Below are 21697 nucleotides of genomic sequence, written 5' to 3' on the forward strand. Positions count from 1 at the left end.
AAAATAAATGTAAGTAGAAGTCTTGATGTTTTCTTCCTATACCCCTGGGATGAACTCACTCTGCTTTGGAGACCATTCTCTAAACAGTAGCAAGAAAACAGCAACAGTAATAGAAGTTCTTATTTTTGATCCCCTGCTAAGTGCTAGTCGCAACATAGGCACTTCACTCATATTATTTCCTCAATGCTCAAAATAAAAATAAATGCCCAGAGTCACCTTACAGGATAGTTTCATTGTCCCCTGTCTTCAGGTGAGGCACCTGAGAGTAGAGGAACATGCTAAAGGTCATACCTCAGGAAGGAAGAGCTGGGTCTCTGTGCTTGGTCGTGGGGTCGCCTCCACGGAATGGAAGCCCCGATTCCCTGCTCAGAGCAAGCACAGTGCAACCAGGACTCCCTAAGCCTCTTCCACTGCTTCTACCGACTCCCAGTTTCTGGCCCGGTCTGAGACAGCCCCTGGGGTCTAACCTCCATCCCCAACTCAGGTGGGCTCCAGGGAGAGGCCTGACAGTGAATCCTCTGAGCAAAAACCCAAGTGACGAAGCTCCTCCTTGGCTAAGGCTGCTGCGACGCCTCTCTCCCCGAAGAAGCATCAGGATGCATGTGCACGTGGGTGGCCTCCGGGGCAGGTCCCCTAGATCAGAAACCTGCCTTGCTTTACTAGCTTCATGGTCTTGGGCCAGATCCCTAACTCCTCTGAGCTTCTACTTCTTCATCTGTAGAATGGGCATGACAAAAAGTCACTTCTCCAGCCCTGGTGGGTGGGTGAGGCACGTTCGTTGATACACATCAAGCATTTGGAAAAGTACCAGGTGGAATCAACGCACAGAATGCATTCACTATTATTATTACTATTATTATTATTGTAAAGTTAAAATCCTTGGGTACTTTTGCCAGCTACCTTCTTGAAAAAGAAACTTGGGATGTCCAGCAAATTATGATACTTTGAACATAGTTGATTCAAAATGACCTCTCAAAAAGAAACAATAATTTGCTTTTGGCTCAGTATTTAATTGGAACTTAAATAGAACAGGACAAATGAAAAGAAATCCAACTTCCAAGTAAGATAAGCTCAGGCCTCCTTCCCAGCCTGAGGGGTGCACTCCTGCAGGACTCACTGGAACTAGGGGGATCCCTCAGGAACTCTCAGGAGGAAAGGAAATTCCAGGGGGAAAAAAGAGCAAAGGGAGACCCAGGAAAGAGAGGGAGAAAGGAGATGTACCTGGGAATCAGTCAGATGGTCCCGGCTTCAGTAGCCTGGCCATTTCCCCATGGAGGAGGAAGCTTGGCCAGCCATGTTCCTGGCACACAGCTCTTCAAACCCCTGGAATCTCTAGAGTGGTAACTGTCTCCTGTATGCTAATGAGATGACAGGTGGCTGGGGCTCCTGTCAGGATGGGTGCTGGTGTCCAGGGAAACCAAGCATGTGAGCAGAGGGCTGGGGCTTTCAGCATCTGCCTCCCTCTATCCCTACCTCCGGGACAGGAGAGGGTCTAGAGAGAGAATCCATCACCAGTGGCCATGATGTAATCAATCATGCCTACATAATTGAAGCCTCCGTAACAATCCTCACTGAAGGGGTTTAGAGAGCTTCCTGGTTGGTGAACGCATGGAGGTGCTGGGAGGTTGTGTGCCTGGAGAGGGCATGGAAGCTTTCCCTCATACCTCGCCCTATGCATCTCTTCATCTGCATCCTCTACCATTTTCTTTAGTGTATAATAGACCAGTAAATATAAGTAAGTGTTTCCTTCAGTTCTACGTGCTGTTGTAGCAAATTATTCAACCTGAAGATGGTGTCATGGAACCATCTCATTGTAGTAGAGTCAAATAGAGCTGTGGGTAACCTGGTGACCCAATACCTAGGGTTGGCATGGGAGGTAGGGGGAAGTCTTGTGGGACTGAGCCCTAAATCTGTGGGTTCTGTGCTAACCCCAGGTAGACGCTGTCAGAATTCAGTTGTAGGACACCTAGCTGGTGTTGGAGAATTGGTTGCTGTGGGAAGAAACCCACACATCTGGTCACAGAAGTGTTCTAGAAGTGCTGAGTGTAAGTAGAGGATGAAACTGAGTTTTTCCATTTCACAGCCTGAATCTCAGAGTCTCACACACTCTCAGCCCCAGAACTGGTCATGGATTTGGTGGAGGGGTTCCCATAGCATCCTGGTATTTCTTCTGCTAGTCTATCGATAAGTGTTGTTGAATGGATATTTTCCCATGTTCTATATTTTTTTGTCTGAACATATTTCTTGATTATGAAATTAGATTAGAAATTGGGATCAGTTGTGGAAATCAGGCATCCTTATACACCAGCCACATTTCATTTGAAGGAAAACGAAGATGCCTAAGTTGAGTAGGACGATAAAGAGAGCAAGTACCTGTCAACGTGCTGGGTATGAACAGGAGTTCTTTTTCCATCTGCAGACGGATGTGGACACTTTCATATTCCGCAGGTCTGACTGCCACAAAATCTTCAGCCGCGTGATCTAAGCCCAGTAGGAGATGCTCAGTATCCCCACCATCGAGCAGCTCTTCCTCGTCCTGCATTTCATTAAAAAAACAGCATTATTTCATTAAAAAAACAGCAAGAGGGCACCACTGGTGGCGCAGTGGTTGAGAGTCCGCCTGCCGATGCAGGGGACGTGGGTTCGTGCCCCGGTCTGGGAAGATCCCACATGCCGCGGAGCGGCTGGGCCCATGAGCCATGGCCGCTGAGCCTGCGCGTCCGGAGCCTGTGCTCCGCAACGGGAGAGGCCACAACAGTGAGAGGCTCGTGTACCGCAAAAAAAAAGTGGAGCCTGATACTCCTCCTTTCTATCTGGGCCGTACTTAGTGACTTGCTTCTATGAGTAGAATATGAGTTTGATTATGTAGAGTCTGATACTAGGTCATAAAAGGCATCCTGGCTTCCTCCTTGCTTCCTCTCAGATCACTGGCTTTGGGGAAACCAGCTGTCATGTCATGAGGACAGTCAGGCAGCTTTACAGGAAGGTCTGAACTGAGGCCTCCCGCCAACAACCAGCACTTGCTGGGCAGATGGGTGAGCCACCTTGGAAGCAAACCCTCCCAACTCAGTCAAGCCTTCAGATGAATGCAGCCTTGGCCACCTTGTCTGCAGCCTCATGAGACATCCTGAGCCAGAACTAGCTGAATATAGATTTGTAAAACAATTATTATAGAGCACACTAAAGTATTCCCAAGCTTTCATAGACCTAGGTAAGAAATTCCATTTCTGGGAGTCATTTTTCAAGGGAGGTGACTAAAAGCTAAGCACAGAAATAGGCCAACTGTGCAAATTCTGAAACATTCCGGTGTGTTTTCCTTTTTGTTTTTTAATGTGGTAAAATATAAGTAACATAAAATGTATCATATTAACCCCATTTAAATGTACAGTTCTGTGGCATTAAGTATATTTACATTGTCGTACAACCAACGTCACCATCCATCTCCAGAACTTTTTCATCTTCCCCAACTGAAACTCTGTCCCCATTAAACAATATCTCCCCGTTTCCCCCTCCTCCAGTCCCTGGCAACCACCAGTGTACTGTCTTTCTCCATGAACTTGACAACTCTAGGTACCTCACGAAAGTGGGATCACACGATATTTGTCCTTTTGTAACCGGCTTATTTCACTTAGCATAATGTCTTCAAGGTTCATCCATGTTTAGCATATGTCAGAATTTCCTTCCTTTCTGGCTATTGTAAATAATGCTTCTGTCAACACGAGTGTACAAATATCTGTTTGAGTGTCTGCTTTCAGTTCTTTTGGGTATTGCTGGATTGTATGGTAGTTAGTTCTATGTTTCAATTTCTGAGGAACCTCAGAAATAGGCTTTTTCCACAGCAGCTGTACCACGTTGCATCACCATCAACAATGCACAAGTTTCTCCACATACTTGCCAGCACTTTTCCTTCCTTCCTGCCTCCCTCCTTCCCTCCCTTCCTTCCTTTATCTACCTACCTACCTATCTATCTATCTATCTATCTTATAATAGTCACTTTAATTTGTGTAAAGTGGTATCTTATTGTGCTTTTGATTTGCGTTTCCCTAATGATTAGTGCTGTTAAGCATCTTTTCATGTACTTACTGGCCCTTTGTATATCTTCCTTGGAGACATGGCTGTTCAAGTCCTCTGCCCTTTTTTTTTTTTGTGGTACGCGGGTCTCTCACTGCTGTGGCCTCCCCCATTGCGGAGCACAGGCTCCGGACGCGCAGGCTCAGCGGCCATGGCTCACGGGCCCAGACGCTCCGCGGCATGTGGGATCCTCCCGGACTGGGGCACGAACCCGTGTCCCCTGCATCAGCAGGCGGACTCTCAACCACTGTGCCACCAGGGAAGCCCCTGCCCATTTTTAATAGCATGTTTTCTTTGATTTCACACATCCCACCCACAATTACAGAATCTGAGTTTTAACTTGGGTGTGGTATGGGGCACAAAAACCTGCTCACCTGTAAGGTTGTGGGGAGAGAGAGAGAGAGAGGTTTCATTTGCCTTGGAGAGGTAAACATTTTGTATATGAAATGAATACTAATCCTTGTGTGGAGTCTAGCAAGAAAAATCTGTAAACGATGTTGCTACACTTTTTTTTTCCCACAAGAGAAAGATGGACAGATTTAATTAAGGTACTGAGTCCCAAGATTATGGGGTAAAATCAAGGGCTAAGAAAGCAATGTGAATCTGGTATTCTTATTGCTTTCAGTTAGGACATGGATGAGTTGTTCTGTGTGGTGGTGTTGAGTTTGTTCCCAGCCACTTTTTTCCTGGCTGGGATATCATCACAATCATTGTCCCCATCATCGTCCCCATCATCGTCCCCATCACCATCATCACGATCATCATCCCCATCATCCCCATCATCCCCAATACCATCATCACCATCATCACCAATAGCATCATCACCAATAGCATCATCATCCCTCTCCTCATTACCATCCTAATACTAAATACCATTTTGTTTACTCCTTCTTGCATAGGTGGCTCTTCTTCCTCTCCTTCCTCCTCCTCTTGGTTAGTTCCATGTCTACTTTTTGCTTTTGGTTTTTCCTCTGATTCCTCTGGTTCGGGATCAAAGTTGAAAGTAAAAAAGTTATAAGCTTCCTCAGCAGAAGGGAAGCCAGGCGGAACCTACAGAGAAGCAGCAAGCAATAGAATTTGGGATTATCTAAACTGAGGTGACCTCTGCACGGTTCACTGACAGCTGGCTGGATGCTCAGAGCATCAGGCACGTTCTAGGCCTCCTAAGCATATTACCTTTGTTGAAGGTGGTGAACTTTAACAGATGCAGCAGGCCTCCTTAGTTAACTAACTTTAATGAGTTACTTTTTTTATAAATCAGCAATTATTTACCTTCCTACAAGCACATAAATACATTATTTATATCAGTAAATGCTTTAGAAAAGATGATTAAAATGCAAAAAAGTGGATTCAATTGTTTTATAGGCCAATGCTGAGATACTTTTAATTTTGAGCAATACAGTGTTTGTTAAACTTTTTTATTAAAAAAAAGATCATTTTGGGGAGTGTGTTTTAACTCTTCTTGAGTTATTATCCCCTTTTTTTCCCCATAGTAAAAGCTGGTGCAACTTCATGGCTGAACAAGTAGTCTTATCATAAACATTTCCTGCCCTTCCATGCATTTCCCTTCCCCAAAGTAGGCAGTATTCTAATCTCTCCACATGATTCTAGGATTTCAAAAGTAGGAATCATTTCTCATACTTTTTCTCGCATACTCCATGCAATAGGAGTCAGCTTGTGTGTATAGTCATTTCTCATTGAATATTTTTGAAAAACAAACAAATCAACAAAATACATGATTTAAAGAATGCATGATTTAAAACAAACATGATTTAAAAACACAGGATTTCTCACCGGGGGTTTAGACTTGATTTTTCGCGCAGAATCATGGAATTTTACTCTTGAAAAACCTTGGGAGTCATCTTCTTGTTGAGTCCTTTGTACCTCTCTACCTGGCTATACGAGTAGAAAAAAATGATAGAGACACCATTTAAATCAAGAAACTAAGGATGTTCTAACACAAGCATTAACCTTCAAAAGTCTTATCTTCTGACCATTGATGCATCTCACCATTTCTAAGGAATGAAATGTTTACAAATTTCAAATATATTTGAATGTTAACGTGGCTGAATATTTTCTTACTCAGCTCTGTCTCTCTCAAGACTAAACAAATATAAAATTTTATAGTCATTAAACCTGAAAATGAAAAGTGTTATTTCATCCTATAGATCAATAGATTATCCAGCTCACAGAGCATCATTTCCAAACAGTCTATGATGAAAAGTATCAATGATTATAAATAAGTCCAAGTGGGCAAGGGCTGCCCCAGCCCTGGCCTTTCAGTTTTGTTTAAATCTCAGAATGGCTGACTGAGTCTCCTCAGGCATTTATCCAGAGACACCTGTGTGATGAAAGCTAGAAACACTTGGAACAGCTAAGATAAGGTGCTATAAAATTTCACCTAAATGCAGCTAGATGTCCAGCAATGGCCAGAATAAAAATGAGGACATCAATTGGGTATAATCTATCATACTAGCAAGAGAACACATACACTTCCAATTTATGTAAAATTCTACGCTTTTCCTCCATCTTCTCATTTTGCAGTATAAGGTTAAGTAGTTATGTACTAGTACTCAATTATATAGAAGTTGAAGGCGTGCTAATGAATAAATGTCGCAGTGCAATGCCAAGAATTGTTATTTGTCTTGGTAAATTCCAGAATTTTAAATGGTGCTTTTGAAGATGAGGAAAGAAGCAGATGGGTATTACTTAGTGTAAGGAGAAACAACTGAAAAAAATTAGCGTAGACTAAAGATCAGGTTCCAGTGCTGGATCAGGAAGACTTTCTAAGGATTTTCCAAGTTTAGTCTTCTCATAAAACAGGGCTAAAGCTTTCTCGTTCACTGCTGAGGATGCCATTCTGCTCCTGCCTGCCTCAGAATCCCCCACCTCCGATAGCCCATGAGGGAGACTGATATGTTTGACAGCATGAAAACAAGCCAAGGGCTCAACCAATAAGAGAGAAGAGAAGCTTGACTCTGTAAGTAGGCAAGCCTTGGGTTTTAGAGAACTGTAAAGATGATGATACTAAAACACAAGACCAGGCAGAAACACTAGCCGTTTAGAAAAAAAAGATAAGTAGGTTAAATTCCATGTGGCAAATATGTGTATGCGGAGATTAGTATTTTATTCTTTTTATTTCTTCCCATCCCTTTCTATACTTGCTTGGCATAGAGGCTATTAAGTTCCGAAAATACAATTTCATTGGTGTCTTTTATTGTAATATTGACGGTTTTATTATGATATTTATGGGCTTGATCAAAAAGCTTGTAATTTAATTTTTATTAAGATCTAAAAATATTTAAAAGTAAATTATACTAGCATATTAAAAGCTATTAAATATATTTAAAAGGATTGAGTGTGCAGAATTAAATTTTAAAGAACTATTATCTATAATATCTTTATATAAGCTTAGAGTAATAATGACAGTTAATTTCAACTTGAATGCCTATCATGATACGTGCATGTGTCCAGCTAGGAATTCTTTCTCACCCTTGAATTTGTTGTATCCTCCAAGAAGGCTCTATGGCCCTCTTCTAGCTTGAACTAGGCAATATCAAGTCTCATTACTTTTACCATACCGTAACTACAAAATATACTAGTTCTAGCCCTGATCTCTCTTCTAAACTGCTAATCAATGTTTTTAATTCCTTAAAAGACATCCTAATCTGGATTGTCTTGCAGATACCTCAGATTTTTATACATTCTTGATATCAGCCATGATATTAATCAAGATATATGATTTCCAAATAATTTCTCCCATTCTGTGTGTTGTCTTTTCACTTTCTTGATGGTTTCTTTGAAGCTCAGAAATGTTTAATTTTGATGAAGTCCAGTGTATCTATTTATTCTTTTGCCACTTGTGTTTTGGAGTCAGAGATAAGGAACCATTGCCTACGCCAAGACTCCTCAGATTTTACGTAACCTGACTCCAAGGCTGGAGCCACGTGCCCTTTCTATGAGCTCCTAATAGCACCCACCACAGATCTTAATCATCCTGTACTTCCATTGTCTGATAACCTGCCTGTCATCCCTACTGGGATCCTTGAGTGTAGGCTGTGACTGACATCCCTGTGTATTCAGAGCCCAGTGGGCACCTGGCAGGAAGGAGTCTCCTGTAGATGCTGGCTGGGCCACAGGTAGAGTGTGTCAAGGGATCAGAACTTGGGTCACCTGGGACAGAGAACCAGGCCCAGAAAATAAAGACATTATGGTGGTGTCTAGTGGAGACCAAGTAGTCAAAAGTTCTGTGTTATTTCCACTTTGATGTTGACATGTTCTTAGAGATTTGTGTTTGGCTTTGTTCTCTTATCACAGGTCTTCTGAGTATAAAGTAAATAGAAATGCAAACAAGAGTTAAGCACAGGTTTGTGTTGATAATTTGGATTCTCTCCCATATTCCCAACTGGTTTCTCCTTTTTACTCTGACCCCACAGCCTCTAACACTAGCTACCACTTACAGAGAGAGGGCTTACCATGTGCCAGGTGCTGTCTGAAACACTGTAGCATGTATGAGATCATTTAATCCTCAAAACAATACCAAGAATTGGGTTCTAGTAGTATCCCTATTTTACAGAGGTGGAAAGTGGGGTCCAGAGAGTAGATAAGTTACATGTCCAAGGTCACACAGCTAGTGTGTGAGATTGCCAGCACTGAATGCTGGGCAGCTGAGGTCCAGCATCTGGGTTCTTCGTGTGCTTTGCTCTTTGCTCCATAGGATATAAATGGACCACTTTTTAGATATTCCTTCTGGGTTGAGGTGTATACATGAAGAAATGTGCTTGTGAATGATATGTTCCATTAGCAACATGAGATCAGGTCTAAGGGCAAGGCAGTCGATGTTTGCCTCAAATCCACAGAATGGCTCTTAGGGGAGATAGACTATGACAGACATACAAGTCAAGGTCCTGCTCACAAGGAGAAATAAATACCCTATGGGCCAAGAGACTACATTTTTACCTCTAAAGCTTCCAACTTGATTTGGGTATCATATTCATGGCCCATGGACAAGTGAAAACTACCATGACTGTATGAAATGATTATCCATCAGAAGATACATATAAGGCCGGATATAGGAGACCAGGCCCTCCTATCACTTAGGCCACTTGACCAGAAGCCGAGACTCACACAACTTCTGAAACAATCAAAGTGTTTGTGTCATCATGATGGGATTTCAGGGACTTTTTCTTTATTTTCCAGTATTTTAGAATTATGGCTCTTACAATTATGGCTCTTACGGAAGAAAATAAATTGGAATTAAAGAACAAGAAATGTGTCCTCAGTAGAATAGAGTAGCAAATTGTCATAAAGCCTTTTTAGGGGACTGACTGAGTGTTCCAACAACCTATGAGGATGGCTGCAACTTTCCTTGTAATCATGCAATCTCTGGCTTGTTTGGGTTGAATATAGGTAAAAATTTGTAGCATCTCATCATAGAAAAAGAAAAGGCATCATCTAAGAAATCAGTGGTTGTGTTTCAGAAATATCCCTAAAGCATAGACTTTGAAAACAACCAAAACCATCATCATCAACAACAAACCATTGGATTAGACTTGCAAACACTTCATTGAGCCATTTGCTCTGTTCTTTCTGTTCCTTCTTTTACCCTCTTACATGCTTGTCCTTCAGCAACATCCCTGCTACGTCTTTCTGTCTTTTACTGGCTTCTACTCTGATTCATGGGCTTTTACTGTCAGTTTTTCTCCAAGTGTAAGACTGTCTTCATTCAGTCTTCTTTCCCTCAGGAAGCAAAGGCACTCTCAAAACTTCAAAACTGACCACAGTAGAAACGCTTCCAAAATCTGTTTCTCCAGCCCCAGGTCCCTTCCTCTATGTGCATCTCCAGAGGAACACGTGCTGTGATGCCTCATCAGCATCTCAGATTCAAACAGAAATCAACCCAGTGCGTTCAAACCACCTCCCGATCCTATTGTCAATTGCTTTCCACTGCTTATGAAAAACCATCAGTGCTCCTTAGTGTAACACTCAGGCCCCCACGATCAGATTCTACTCTCATCTCTTTCTCTGTTTCCCAGCAAGATCCATGGACCCAGCAACACTGACCCTTGAGACAGACTGGGAATGAGATAGAGCTGGGGTCAAATCCTGACTCCTCCACGTACATGCTCTGTGACCTGGGGATAGCTTTGCAGCCCCTCTGAACCTCATATATCAAATGTGAATGGAAATAATAGTACCCACCTCATAGGTGTGTTGGGATAAGGGCATGTGATAACATGGGTCAGACTTGGCAAAATGCCTGGCACCGAGTAGCACTTTATAAATAGTAGCTATTATTAATAATAAGCATTTAACACCTCGTCTGTGCATAGCTCTGTTCTAGAACTTTTGCTGGAAAATTTATATTCTGCTTCACTGTCCTTGGTCACAAAGTAGGGATGGCCCATTTCTCACCTCTGTGCCAAATTCAGTCTCCAATTCTTTCTCACTGGGACGTCGTAAGCGCCTGGGCCGAGGGGTGGGAATTTCCTGCAGCAACGCACTTTCTGCTTTGGACTAAAAAGTCGAACAGAAAATTATTGCTACATCGTGTCAGTGATGCTATGAAAATCTTGGTCACCATCTTAGGAGAAAATAAATCAGTAAAAAAATACACGTTATACTTCTTTAAGAGATAAGAACAATGATTTAGAAAAAGGATGTTAAATTCTTCTTAAGTATAAATTTCATCTGTGCCAATGTTAAATACCGCATTAACATTTAGAACATGAAAAACAAATTTAACGGTATTCAAATCCATGCAGTTTTGAGCAAACAAAGCAAGCTAGACAAGACCAGAAGCATTGCAGTCAGCACCGAACAAAATATTCCTGTGGTTTCTCTCACCCTTGCAGCTTGTAATTTCTCCCTCATGCGTTCTCTCATGGAAAATTCTGCAAAGCCTGTTCTGGAAGCTGAAGGAATTGGAGGTAAGCCTAAAACAATACAAGAAAATTACTTTAAAACATTTTTTTTTCCAAAGGGAAGATTAGATTGAAAAATGGCAAGAGAATGTAATTTTATTTTGCAAATTTAGAACTTCACGTAAGCAATCATGAGATGATGCTGATAACCGTCCATTTGATGTAATCAGGACATGTCTTGGCTTCTTTAAGACGGACAGTGAAAACCTCGGTCCTATCAAGGCTGGTACATCGACTTCACTAAGAATAAAACGAATGACATCTGACTATTCAAGGCACAGACACACTTACCAATTCAATTTCCATTGGGAAGAGGTTCTCGAATTTGTTGATTTGAGAAACAGGCTTGTCGGATGAATGGATGGCTATTGATTTCGGAGTTCAACTTTCAACAGCACTGATAACTTCAGTCAGAGAAACCTTTTCTATGAGAGGTTCTATAGCCCCGGGCTATCTCATACAGACAGCACATATTTTGTACATATTATTAAACCTATACATAAATATCATGAAACGTTGTTCAGCTATTTTGTGTCGGGCTCTGTGATAATGTGTGGAATGCATCTTCTCGTCAATCTTATGCCATCCCTGCTAGGAGGGATCACCTGGCACCTTGAAGATGAAGACTCTGAGGCCCTCTGTGATAACTGACTGGCATGGCGATTGCACACCTAGGAAGTGGAATGCTTGGGATTTGGTCTCAAATGCTCTGCACCATTATGAAAGAGGTGGAAATAGAACAAAGCATTTGGGGAACAGAATGCTATGCTTGGAGCAGAGAGGCTCTACTGGGATGAAGCAGAAGATAAGGTTGCAGAAGGAGTTTGGGGTCAAGTCATGGGGAGCCTCTGATGTCACATGAAGGAGTCTGGAATATATTCTCCATGCGGTGGGGATGTCTTGAAGGATGTGGAGAGAGGAGGAAGTGAAGCAGCATTTTCTGAGGCTGTCCCTGGGTCTGCAGGTACAGCATGGTTGGGGTGGAGGCACCAGGGACCCCAGCTGGGATACCCTGGTGAGATAATAAAGAGGGAGTCTGTGGGAATAATTGCGAAGATGCCACAAGAAAAATGATACAGTTGTCCCTAGTGACGATGGCGAGTAGGGCACTAGTTCTCCCAGCAGTAGCAGCATCTTCTGGGCACTTGGTGGACGGGCAAACACTCAGGCCAGACACACTCGGTGAATCAGAACCTGGAGGTGGAACCACCATCTGGGTGATTTAAAGACACACTCAAGTTGGAGGACCCCCGGTTTAGAGCAAGAAAGAGAAGGTGAAGGTGTCTGAGGTTTTGACTGAGGTGAGTGGGGGTTTGGGGTTCCTGAGAAAGAGACAAGAGGAGGGAAGCCAGTCTGGGAGATACTGAAGGGGGTCACTTTGCAGCTGGAATGAGTCTGAGGTGCTGGCAGGATATGGAAATGTGTGCTTGTCCTGCACCTGAGCTCCGGGAAGGGGTCCAGGCTCCAAGATGAAGACTTAGGAAACGTTTCTACCGTGGTGATGTTAACGTTTTGAGAAAACCTTTCCCGAAGGAGACAGTGCAGAGACAGGAGGCTTCTGACCCTGTAGCCATTGGCACTGTTAAGGGACGAAGGCTAAAAAATGAAAGAAATAGAGAAGGCAAGATGATTTATTAGCAGGTGGAAGGAACTGTGGCAGAGAGAGGAAGTGATGACGGGCAGAGGCCACTGTGCTCGCCCTTCGGCCTCCGCTTATGCAGAAAAGCGATCCTGGGCTTTGGAGCTATTTCTGCAACTTGGCCACCCAGTGCTGAGGCTGGGCTTCCTTCCTTCTGTGTGATAGATGTAAAATCCTACTTTATCAGGCACCAATCATGCCATTTCCTCAATGCCTGTAGGAAAGCATGAAATAATTGTAGTGAAGATCACAGTCTTGCATGTGTGGATTGAGGTTCAAGTTCTTCAGAAGAATCTCCATTAGCTCGATAAAAAGGCCTTTGGCATTGTTTTTCAACTCACGTAAAAAATCAAGTCATTATTTCCTATTTTAAAGATCATCTACCCATGGTAGATCATATCCCCATGTCAAAGTCCCAAGACTTGTCCTGTATTGCGTTTGTCACATTGTGAATTTATATATTTGTGTGGTTATTTGATTAGTACCTCCTTCCTCTCCCAGGTTCTATGGTTTTCAGCCACAAAGGGCAGGCACAGGTAAGTGTCACTAAGTGTGTGTGGACCACCTAGGCTGATAAAGAAGGGCTTCTAGACTGGACCCCCTGGGGCTTGCCCATCCTGTTCTCTGGCTGATCACTCTCTTTGCTTCTGTCTCTAGAGAGCTGCCCTTTCATAGTTAACAAGGCATGCTTTTGAACGTGAAAAAAAATCTTGTTTATTTACTCCCCTTCGCCCTGCATTTTTTTAAAGAGATCTAGTTTTTCAAATTGACTTAAAATAGCTACTGTGTACCTGGAGCTCATTAGAATAATTTTATGAATTATTCTTTAAAAGAGAGACAAGATATTTTATTTAAACACTATCTCTTCTGACTAAAGAAACCAAAGGGGCTTCTTTAGTACGTATTAGTTTTAAAAAACTTGAAAAATTCTGAAGTGGTGAAAAGTAGTTCTTGCCTGAGTTTTTCAAAACTCTGTGTTAGTGCAAGGCATTTGGAGGGCATAAAGATTTCCAAATCTGATCTGTACAACTAGGTGGTGAGATGTTATTTTCCCAGCTAAAATGTGACCTGCTTGAGGGCAAGGACCATGTTGGTGACTTTTGTACCTGGCACCTTGTAGCACTATATCAATAAAGGAAAACACATGAAGGAACCATGAGGGTGTGAGAGATATTATACTTAAAGAGGGATTTCAAACAAAATAAATGCAATCCTCATTTGGATGAAATCAGATGATGACAACTTTTTTCTTTTTAAGGTAATATTACTACCATGATAACCATGGAAACCAAGTGTACTATTTCACTCCCTTTGACCTAATAACTAATAGGGCTTAGGGACTTTCATTTTTATGTTGGTAGTCCATGGCAAACAGAGTGTCTTTAAACAGCTAGAAACACGAAGACAATCCTCATAAGACATTTTCCCGCCTTACTGTCAGTTACTCCACTACATGACTAATGAGCTAGTGGTCCCAGACTGACTCTATTTGTCTTTCCCTGGGGCTAAGAAGTGATTTGCCAAACTTGAAAAAGGGTGTGATTCCACATTTACTAAACAGGCTCTGTGACACAGCTAAGAAAATCTGGCATGCATAAAGTTTCCACAGTTATCCAAGAGTGCAATGAAAATAATTTTTTAAATTATTAAAGATTTGAGTTGAGGACATGCAAGAACTTATGGGTAATGAGAGAATTTCAAGACATTCCATTAAAAATATATACATAATGTCCATTAGTATGAAATATGGATTTCCTTGGCCATGTGATGTTTTTCATCAGAGGCAGCAGGGATTACAAATTCAGCAACACTGCACTGGCTGCTCAGCAAACCCGTGAATCCCAAAGCTTCATTAGCCTCGTGTTGCTTCCAGATCTTCTCCGTGCTGTCACCTTTTCCTGTCACCCATACTCACTGTACCCTATTTCTCTCTCCTTACGGACTGCATCACAAGTTGGACGTGTTCCATTTTTCTTTAAACCACTTCCATTATACATGACCCCTCAGAAAACAAAGTCTTCACTCCACCATCTGGAAGTGCTCCCCTCTTTCCCTTACTTTTGCAGACATTCCCAACGTCTTTATAGACCATTTGTTCTGTGAATCACACTGCCCAGACCAGAGCTCTCTGTATACATTGGGGTGTACGAGGACTTTCCAAGGACTTGACATAAAATTTGAAATGCAGTTCAGCCAGCCCTCTGTGTCCATGGGTTCTGCATCTGCTGATTTAACCAGGCACGGATAGAAAATGTTTAGAAAAAATTCCAGAAAGTTCCAAAAAGCAAGACTTGAATTTGCTGCGAACCAGCAACTATTTACATAACACTGACATTGTATTAGGTATTATAAATAATCAAGACATCATTTAAAGTATACAGGATGATGTATGTAGGTTATATGCAAATTCTATGCCATTTTATATAAGGGACCTGAGCATCGATGGATTTTGATATCCACAGGGCAGGGTGGGGTGGGGAGTGGTCCCGGAACCAATCCCTGTGGATACTGAGGAATGACTAAGTTGGATGGATTTGAGTTGGTACTATCTGAATTCACAGATTGTCAAATAGGAGAGTGTGCCTATGATTCTTGGTTAGTTACCTCACTCTTCTACCTTTCTCTTCTAAAGAATATGCTACTGAAAGCTTTTATTTATTTATTTTACTTCTTATGATTAATACATATTGAAGAAATTTTACAGTACCTTTATGTCTTCATCAGTTGTGCATTATTGATATTGATAATAAATAACTCAATCAAAAATTCAACTTGTTAAGATGGTGAGCAGTGAAGACTTTTTTTTAAAGCTATTTTTTAATTATCTATTTTATACATATTTGTTTATATACGTCAATCCCAATCTCCCAATTCATCCCACCACCACCACTTTCCCCCTTTGGTGTCCATACGTTTGTTCTCTACATCTGCGTCTCTATTTCTGCCTTGCAAACCGGTTCATCTGTACCATTTATCTAGATTCCACATATATGCGTTTAATATACAATATTTGTTTTTCTCTCTCTGACTTACTTCACTCTGTGTGACAGTCTCTAGGTCCATCCACGTCTCTACAAATGACCCAGTCACGTTCCTTTTCATGGCTGAGGAATATTCCATTGTATATATGTACCACATCTTCTTTTTCCATTCGTCTGTCGATGGGCAGATGAATTTATGCTGCTTCCATGACCTGGCTATTGTAAATACTTCTTCAATGAACACTGGGATGCATGTGTATTTTTGAATTATGGTTTTCTCTGGGGGTATATGTCCAGTAGTGGGATTGCTGGATCATATGGTAATTCTATTTTTAGTCTTTTAAGGAACCTCCATACTGTTCTCCAAAGCGGCTGTATCAATTTACATTCCCACCAACAGTGCAAGAGGGTTCCCTTTTCTCCACACCCTCTCCAGCATTTGTTGTTTGTAGATTTTCTGATGCCCATTCTAATCGGTGTGAGGTGATACCTCATTGCAGTTTTGATTTGCATTTCTCTACTAATTAGTGATGTTGAGCAGCTTTTAATGTGTCTCATGGCCATCTGCATGTCTTCTTTGGAGAAATGTCTATTTAAGTCTTCTGCCCATTTTTTGATTGGGTTGTTTGTTTTTTTAATATTGAGCTGCATGAGCTGTCTATATATTTTGGAGATTAATCCCTTGTCCATTGATTCGTTGGCAAATATTTTCTCCCATTCTGAGGGTTGTCTTTTTGTCTTGTTTATAGTTTCCTTTGCTGTGCAAAAGCTTTTAAGTTTCATTTGGTCCCATTTGTTTATTTTTGTTTTTATTTCCATTACTCTAGGAGGTGGGCCAAAAAAGATCTTGCTGTGATTTATGTCATAGAGTGTTCTGCCTATGTTTTCCTCTAAGAGTTTTATAGGGTCCAGTCTTATATTTCGGTCTTTAATCCATTTTGAGTTTATTTTTGTGTAGGGTGTTAGGGAGTGTTCTAATTTCATTCTTTTACATGTAGCTGTCCAGTTTTCCCAACACCACTTATTGAAGAGACTGTCTTTTCTCCATTGTATATCCTTGCCTCCTTTGTCATATATTAGTTGACCATAGGTGCGTGGGTTTATCTCTGGGCTTTCTATCCTGCTCCATTGATCTATATTTCTGTTTTTGTGCCAGTACCATATTGTCTTGATTACTGTAGCCTTATAGTATAGTCTGAAGTCAGGAAGTCTGATTCCTCCAGCTGTTTTTTGCCCTCAAGATTGCTTTGGCTATTTGGGGTCTTTTGTGTCTCCATACAAATTTTAAGATTTTTTCTAGTTCTGTAAAAAATGCCATTGGTAATTTGATAGGGATTGCATTGAATCTGTAGATTACTTTGGGTAATATAGTCATTTTCACAATATTGATTCTTCCAATCCAAGAACATGGTATATTTCTCCACCTGTTTGTGTCATCTTTGATTGCTTTCAACAGTGTCTTATAGTTTTCTGAGTACAGGTCTTTTACCTCCTTAAGTAGGTTTATTCCAAGATATTTTATTCTTTTTGTTGCAGTGCTGAATGGATTGTTTCCCTGATTTCTCTTTCTGATCTTTCATTGTTAGTGTATAGGAATGCAAGAGATTTCTGTGCATTAATTTTGTATCCTGCAACTTTACCAAATTCATTGTTTAGCTCTAGTAGTTTTCTGGTGGCATCTTTAGGATTCTCTATGTATAGTATCAGGTCATCTGCAAACAGTGACAGTTTCACTTCTTTTCCAATTTGTATTCCTTTTATTTCTTTCTCTTCTCTGATTGCCGTGGCTAGGACTTCCAGAACTATGTTGAATAATAGTGGCAAGAGTGGACATCCTTGTCTTGTTACAGATCTTAGAGGAAGTGCTTTCAGTTTTTCACCATTGAGAATGATGTTTTGCTGTGGGTTTGTCATATATGGCCTTTAATATGTTGAAGTAGGTTCCCTCTATGCCCACTCTCTGGAGAATTTTTATCATAAATCGGTGTTGAATTTTGTCAAAAGCTTTTTCTGCATCAATTGAGATGATCATATGGTTTTTATTCTTCAGTTTGTTAATATGGTGTATCACATTTATTGATTTGCGTATATTGAAGAATCCTTGGCAACTCTGGGACAAATCCTACATAATCATGCCGTATGATCTTTTTTATGTGTTGTTGGATTCTGTTTGCTAGTATTTTGTTGAGGAGTTTTGCATCTATATTCATCATTGATACTGGTTTGTAATTTTCTTTTTTTGTAGTGTCTCTGTTTGGTTTTGGTATGAGCGTGATGGTGGCCTCATAGAATGAGTGTGGGAGTGTTCCTTCCTCTGCAGTTTTTTGGAAGAGTTTGAGAAGGATGGGTGTTAACTCTTCTCTAAATGTTTGATACAATTCACCTGTGAAGTCATCTGGTCCTGGACTTTTGTTTATTGGAAGATTTTTAATCACAGTTTCAATTTCATTACTTGTGATTGGTCTGTCCATATTTTCTATTTCTTCCTGGTTCAGTCTTGGAAGATGTGTTTCTATGAATTTGTCCATTTCTTCCAGGTTGTCCATTTTATTGGCATAGAGTTGCTTATAGTAGTCTCTTAGGATACTTTGTATTTCTGCGGTGTCCATTGTAACTTCTTTTTCATTTCTAATTTTGATTTGAGTCCTCTCCCTCTTTTTCTTGATGAGTTTGGCTAAAGGTTTATAAATTTTGTTTATTTTCTCAAAGAACCAGCTTTTAGTTTTATTGATCTTTGCTATTGTTTTCTTTGTTTCTATTTCATTTATTGCTGCTCTGATCTTTATGATTTCTTTCCTTCTACTAACTTTGGGTTTTGTTTGTTCTTTCTCTGCTTCTTTTAGGTGTAAGGTTAGATTATTTGAGATTTTTCTTGTTCCTTGAGGTAGGATTATATTACTATAAACTTCCCTCTTAGAACTGCTTTTGCTGCATCCAATAGGTTTTGGATTGTCGTGTTTTCATTGTCATTTTGTCTCTAGGTATTTTTTGATTTCTTCTTTGAGTTCTTCAGTGATCTCTTGGTTATTTAGTAACGTATTGTTTAGCCTCCATGTGTTTGTGCTTTTTATGTTTTTTTCCCTGTAATTTATTTCTAATCTCATAGTGTTGTGGTCAGAAAAGATGCTTGATATGATTTTAATTTTCTTAAATTTACCGAGGCTTGATTTGTAACCCAAGATGTAATCTATCCCGGAGAATGTTCCATGTGCACTTGAGAAGAAATTGTAATCTGCTGTTTTCGGATGGAATGTCCTATAAATATTAATTAAATCTATCTGGTCTACTCTGTCATTTAAAGCTGTGATTCCTTTTTAATTTTCTTTCTGGCTGATCTGTCCATTGGTGTAAGTGAGGTGTTAAAGTCCCTCACTATTACTATGTTACTATTGATTTCCTCTTTTATAGCTGTTAGCATTTGCCGTATGTATTGAGGTGCTCCTATATTGGGTGCATATATATTTATAATTGTTATATCTTCTTCTTGGATTGATCTCTTGATCATTATGTCATGTCCTTTCTTCTCTCTTATAACATTCTTTATTTTAAAGTCTATTTTATCTGACATGAGTATTGCTACTCCAGCTTTCTTCTGATTTCCATTCCATGGAGTATCTTTTTCTATCCCCTCACTTTCAGTCTGTATGTGTTCCTAGGCCTGAAGTGGGTCTCTTGCAGACAGCATATATATGGGTCTTGCTTTTGTATCCCTTCAGCAAGCCTGTGTCTTTTGGTTGGAGCATTTAATCTGTTCACATTCAAGATAGTTATAGATATGTATGTTCCTATTTCCATTTTATTAATTGTTTTGGGTTTGTTTTTGTAGGTCCTTTTCTCTTTTTGTGTTTCCCAGTTAGAGAAGTTCCCTTAGCATTTGTTGTAGAGCTGGTTTGGTGGTGCTGAATTCTCTTAGCTTTTGCTTATCTGTAAAGCTTTTGATTTCTCTGTCAAATCTGAATGAGATCCTTGCCGGGTAGAGCATTCTGGGTTGCAGTTTCCTCCCTTTCATCACTTTAAATATATCGTGCCACTCCCTTCTGGTTGTAGAATTTCTGCTGAAAAATCAGCTGTTAACCATAAGGGAGTTCCCTTGTGTGTTATTTGTTGTTTTTCCCTTGTTGCTTTTAATAATTTTTCTTCGTCTTAATTTTTGTCAATTTGATTACTATGTGTCTCGGCATGTTTCTCCTGCCTGGGACTCTCTGTGCTTCTTGGACTTGGGTGGCTATTTCCTTTCCCATGTTAGGGAATTTTTGACTTTAATCTCTTCAAATACTTTCTTGGGTCCTTTCTCTCTCTCTCCTCCTTCTGGGACCCCTTTAATGCAAATGTTGGTGCATTTAATGTTATCCCAGATGTCTCTTAGGCTGTCATCATTTCTTTTCATTCTTTTTTCTTTATTCTGTTCTGCAGCAGTGTATTCCACCATTCTGTCTTCCAGGGCAATTATCCATTATTCTGCCTCAGTTATTCTGCTATTGATTCCTTCTAGTGTATTTTTCATTTCAATTATTGTATTGTTCATATCTGTTTGTTTGTTCTTTAATTCTTCTAGGTGTTTGTTCTTTAATTCTTCTAGGTCTGCATTAAACATTTCTTGCATCCTCTCGATCTTTGCCTCCATTCTTTTTCCAAGGTCTTGGATCATCTTCAATATGATTATTCTGAATTCTTTTTCTGGAAGGTTGCCTATCTCCACTTCATTTAGTTGTTTTTCTGGGGTTTCATCTTGTTCCTTCATCTGGTACAGAGTCCTCTGCCTTTTCATTTTGTCTATCTTTCTGTGAAAGTGGTTTTCATTCCACAGGCTGCAGGATTGTAGTTCTTCTTGCTTCTGCTGTCTGCCCTCTGGTGGATGAGGCTATCTAAGAGGCTTATGCAAACTTCCTGATGGGAGGGACTGGTGGTGGGTAGAGCTGGGTGTTGCTCTGGTGGGCAGAACTCAGTAAAACTTTAATCTGCTTGTCTGCTGATGGTTGGGGCTGGATTCCCTCCCTGTTGGTTGTTTGGCCTGAGGTGACCCAACACTTGGAGCCTACCCGGGCTCTTTGGTGGGGCTAATGGTGGACTCTGGGAGGGCTCACACCAAGGAGTACTTCCCAGAACTTCTGCTGACAGTGTCCTTGTCCTCACAGTGAGCCACAGCCACCCTCTGCCTCTGCAGGAGACCCTCCAACAGTAGCAGGTAGGTCTGGTTCAGTTTCCTGTGGGGTGACTGCTCCTTCCCCTGGGTCCCAAAGTGCACACTACTTTATGTGTGCCCTCCAAGAGTGGAGTCTCTGTTTCTCCCGGTGCTGTTGAAGTCCTGAAATCAAATCCCGCTAGCCTTCAAAGTCTGATTCTCTGGGAATTCCTCCTCCTGTTGCTGGACCCCGAAGTTGGGAAGCCTAATGTGGGGCTCAGAACCTTCACTCCAGTGGGTGGACTTCTGTGGTATAGTTGTGCTCCACTTTGTGAGTCACCCACCCAGTGGTTATGGGATATGATTTTATTGTGATTGCGCCCCTCCTACCATCTCATTGCAGCTTCTCCTTTGTCTTTGGATGTGGGGTATATTTTTTGGTGAGTTCTAGTGTCTTCCTGTCGATGACTGTTCAGCAGTTAGTTGTGATTCTGGTGCTCTCACAAGAGGGAGTGAGCGCATGTCCTTCTACTCCACCATCTTGAACCAATCTCAATAAAAGATTTTTTAACATAGTGATATATTTTTTAAAATTCTGTGGGGGAAATGGAATGAAGGAGTTAGAGAAGAAAAGGGAATGATGTGAAATTCTAACTGTTCAGGGAGAGTTTGTTTATTATTTTGAAACAGATAATGGTGGTTCTCAAATCCCTATGCCATTTAGATTCCTTTGGGTGCTTTAAAAGTGACATAAGAGTTTTATTTTAAAACATTAATATTTACAATATGACATCAATAAAATCTTGTGTAAATATTTAAAAGCATGATAAAAACTCTTGATGGCAAGTTACATATAAGCAACATTCTTGTAGTGATCATGGACAAAAGGGCTGGGAGTACACTGGCCTGAACTGGCTTTTCACTCTTGCCTCTCTCCTCCCATGATGAATAATTTCCCATG

General features: G+C 40.8%; 1 protein-coding gene and 1 long non-coding RNA gene across 4 annotated transcripts in view; one reads left to right on the top strand and one right to left on the bottom strand.

Annotated features, from left to right (window-relative positions):
• Positions 1-21697, top strand: part of LOC132426069 (uncharacterized) — a 181007-nt gene that overhangs the window by 97038 nt on the left and 62272 nt on the right. Inside the window, exons 4-5 of one of the 3 annotated variants that reach the window (XR_009519584.1) lie at positions 10926-11000; positions 11187-11500. The exons of the other annotated variants lie outside the window; for them this stretch is intronic. This is a non-coding gene — a long non-coding RNA (uncharacterized lncRNA). Of the gene's footprint in view, positions 1-10925; positions 11001-11186; positions 11501-21697 lie in introns of those variants that run through there. 3 annotated transcript variants of the gene reach the window in all.
• The window catches only part of CC2D2A (coiled-coil and C2 domain containing 2A), a 135748-nt gene that overhangs the window by 91203 nt on the left and 22848 nt on the right, over positions 1-21697 (bottom strand). The window contains exons 5-9 of the mRNA XM_060012793.1: positions 10918-11006; positions 10486-10587; positions 5866-5967; positions 4945-5121; positions 2374-2536 (exon numbers count right to left, since the gene is read on the bottom strand). Of these exons, the coding sequence (XP_059868776.1) occupies positions 2374-2536; positions 4945-5121; positions 5866-5967; positions 10486-10587; positions 10918-11006 (633 nt within the window). The remainder of the gene's footprint in view (positions 1-2373; positions 2537-4944; positions 5122-5865; positions 5968-10485; positions 10588-10917; positions 11007-21697) is intronic.

Source organism: Delphinus delphis, chromosome 5 (genome assembly GCF_949987515.2).
Source record: "Delphinus delphis chromosome 5, mDelDel1.2, whole genome shotgun sequence".
Classification (NCBI taxonomy): domain Eukaryota; kingdom Metazoa; phylum Chordata; class Mammalia; order Artiodactyla; family Delphinidae; genus Delphinus; species Delphinus delphis.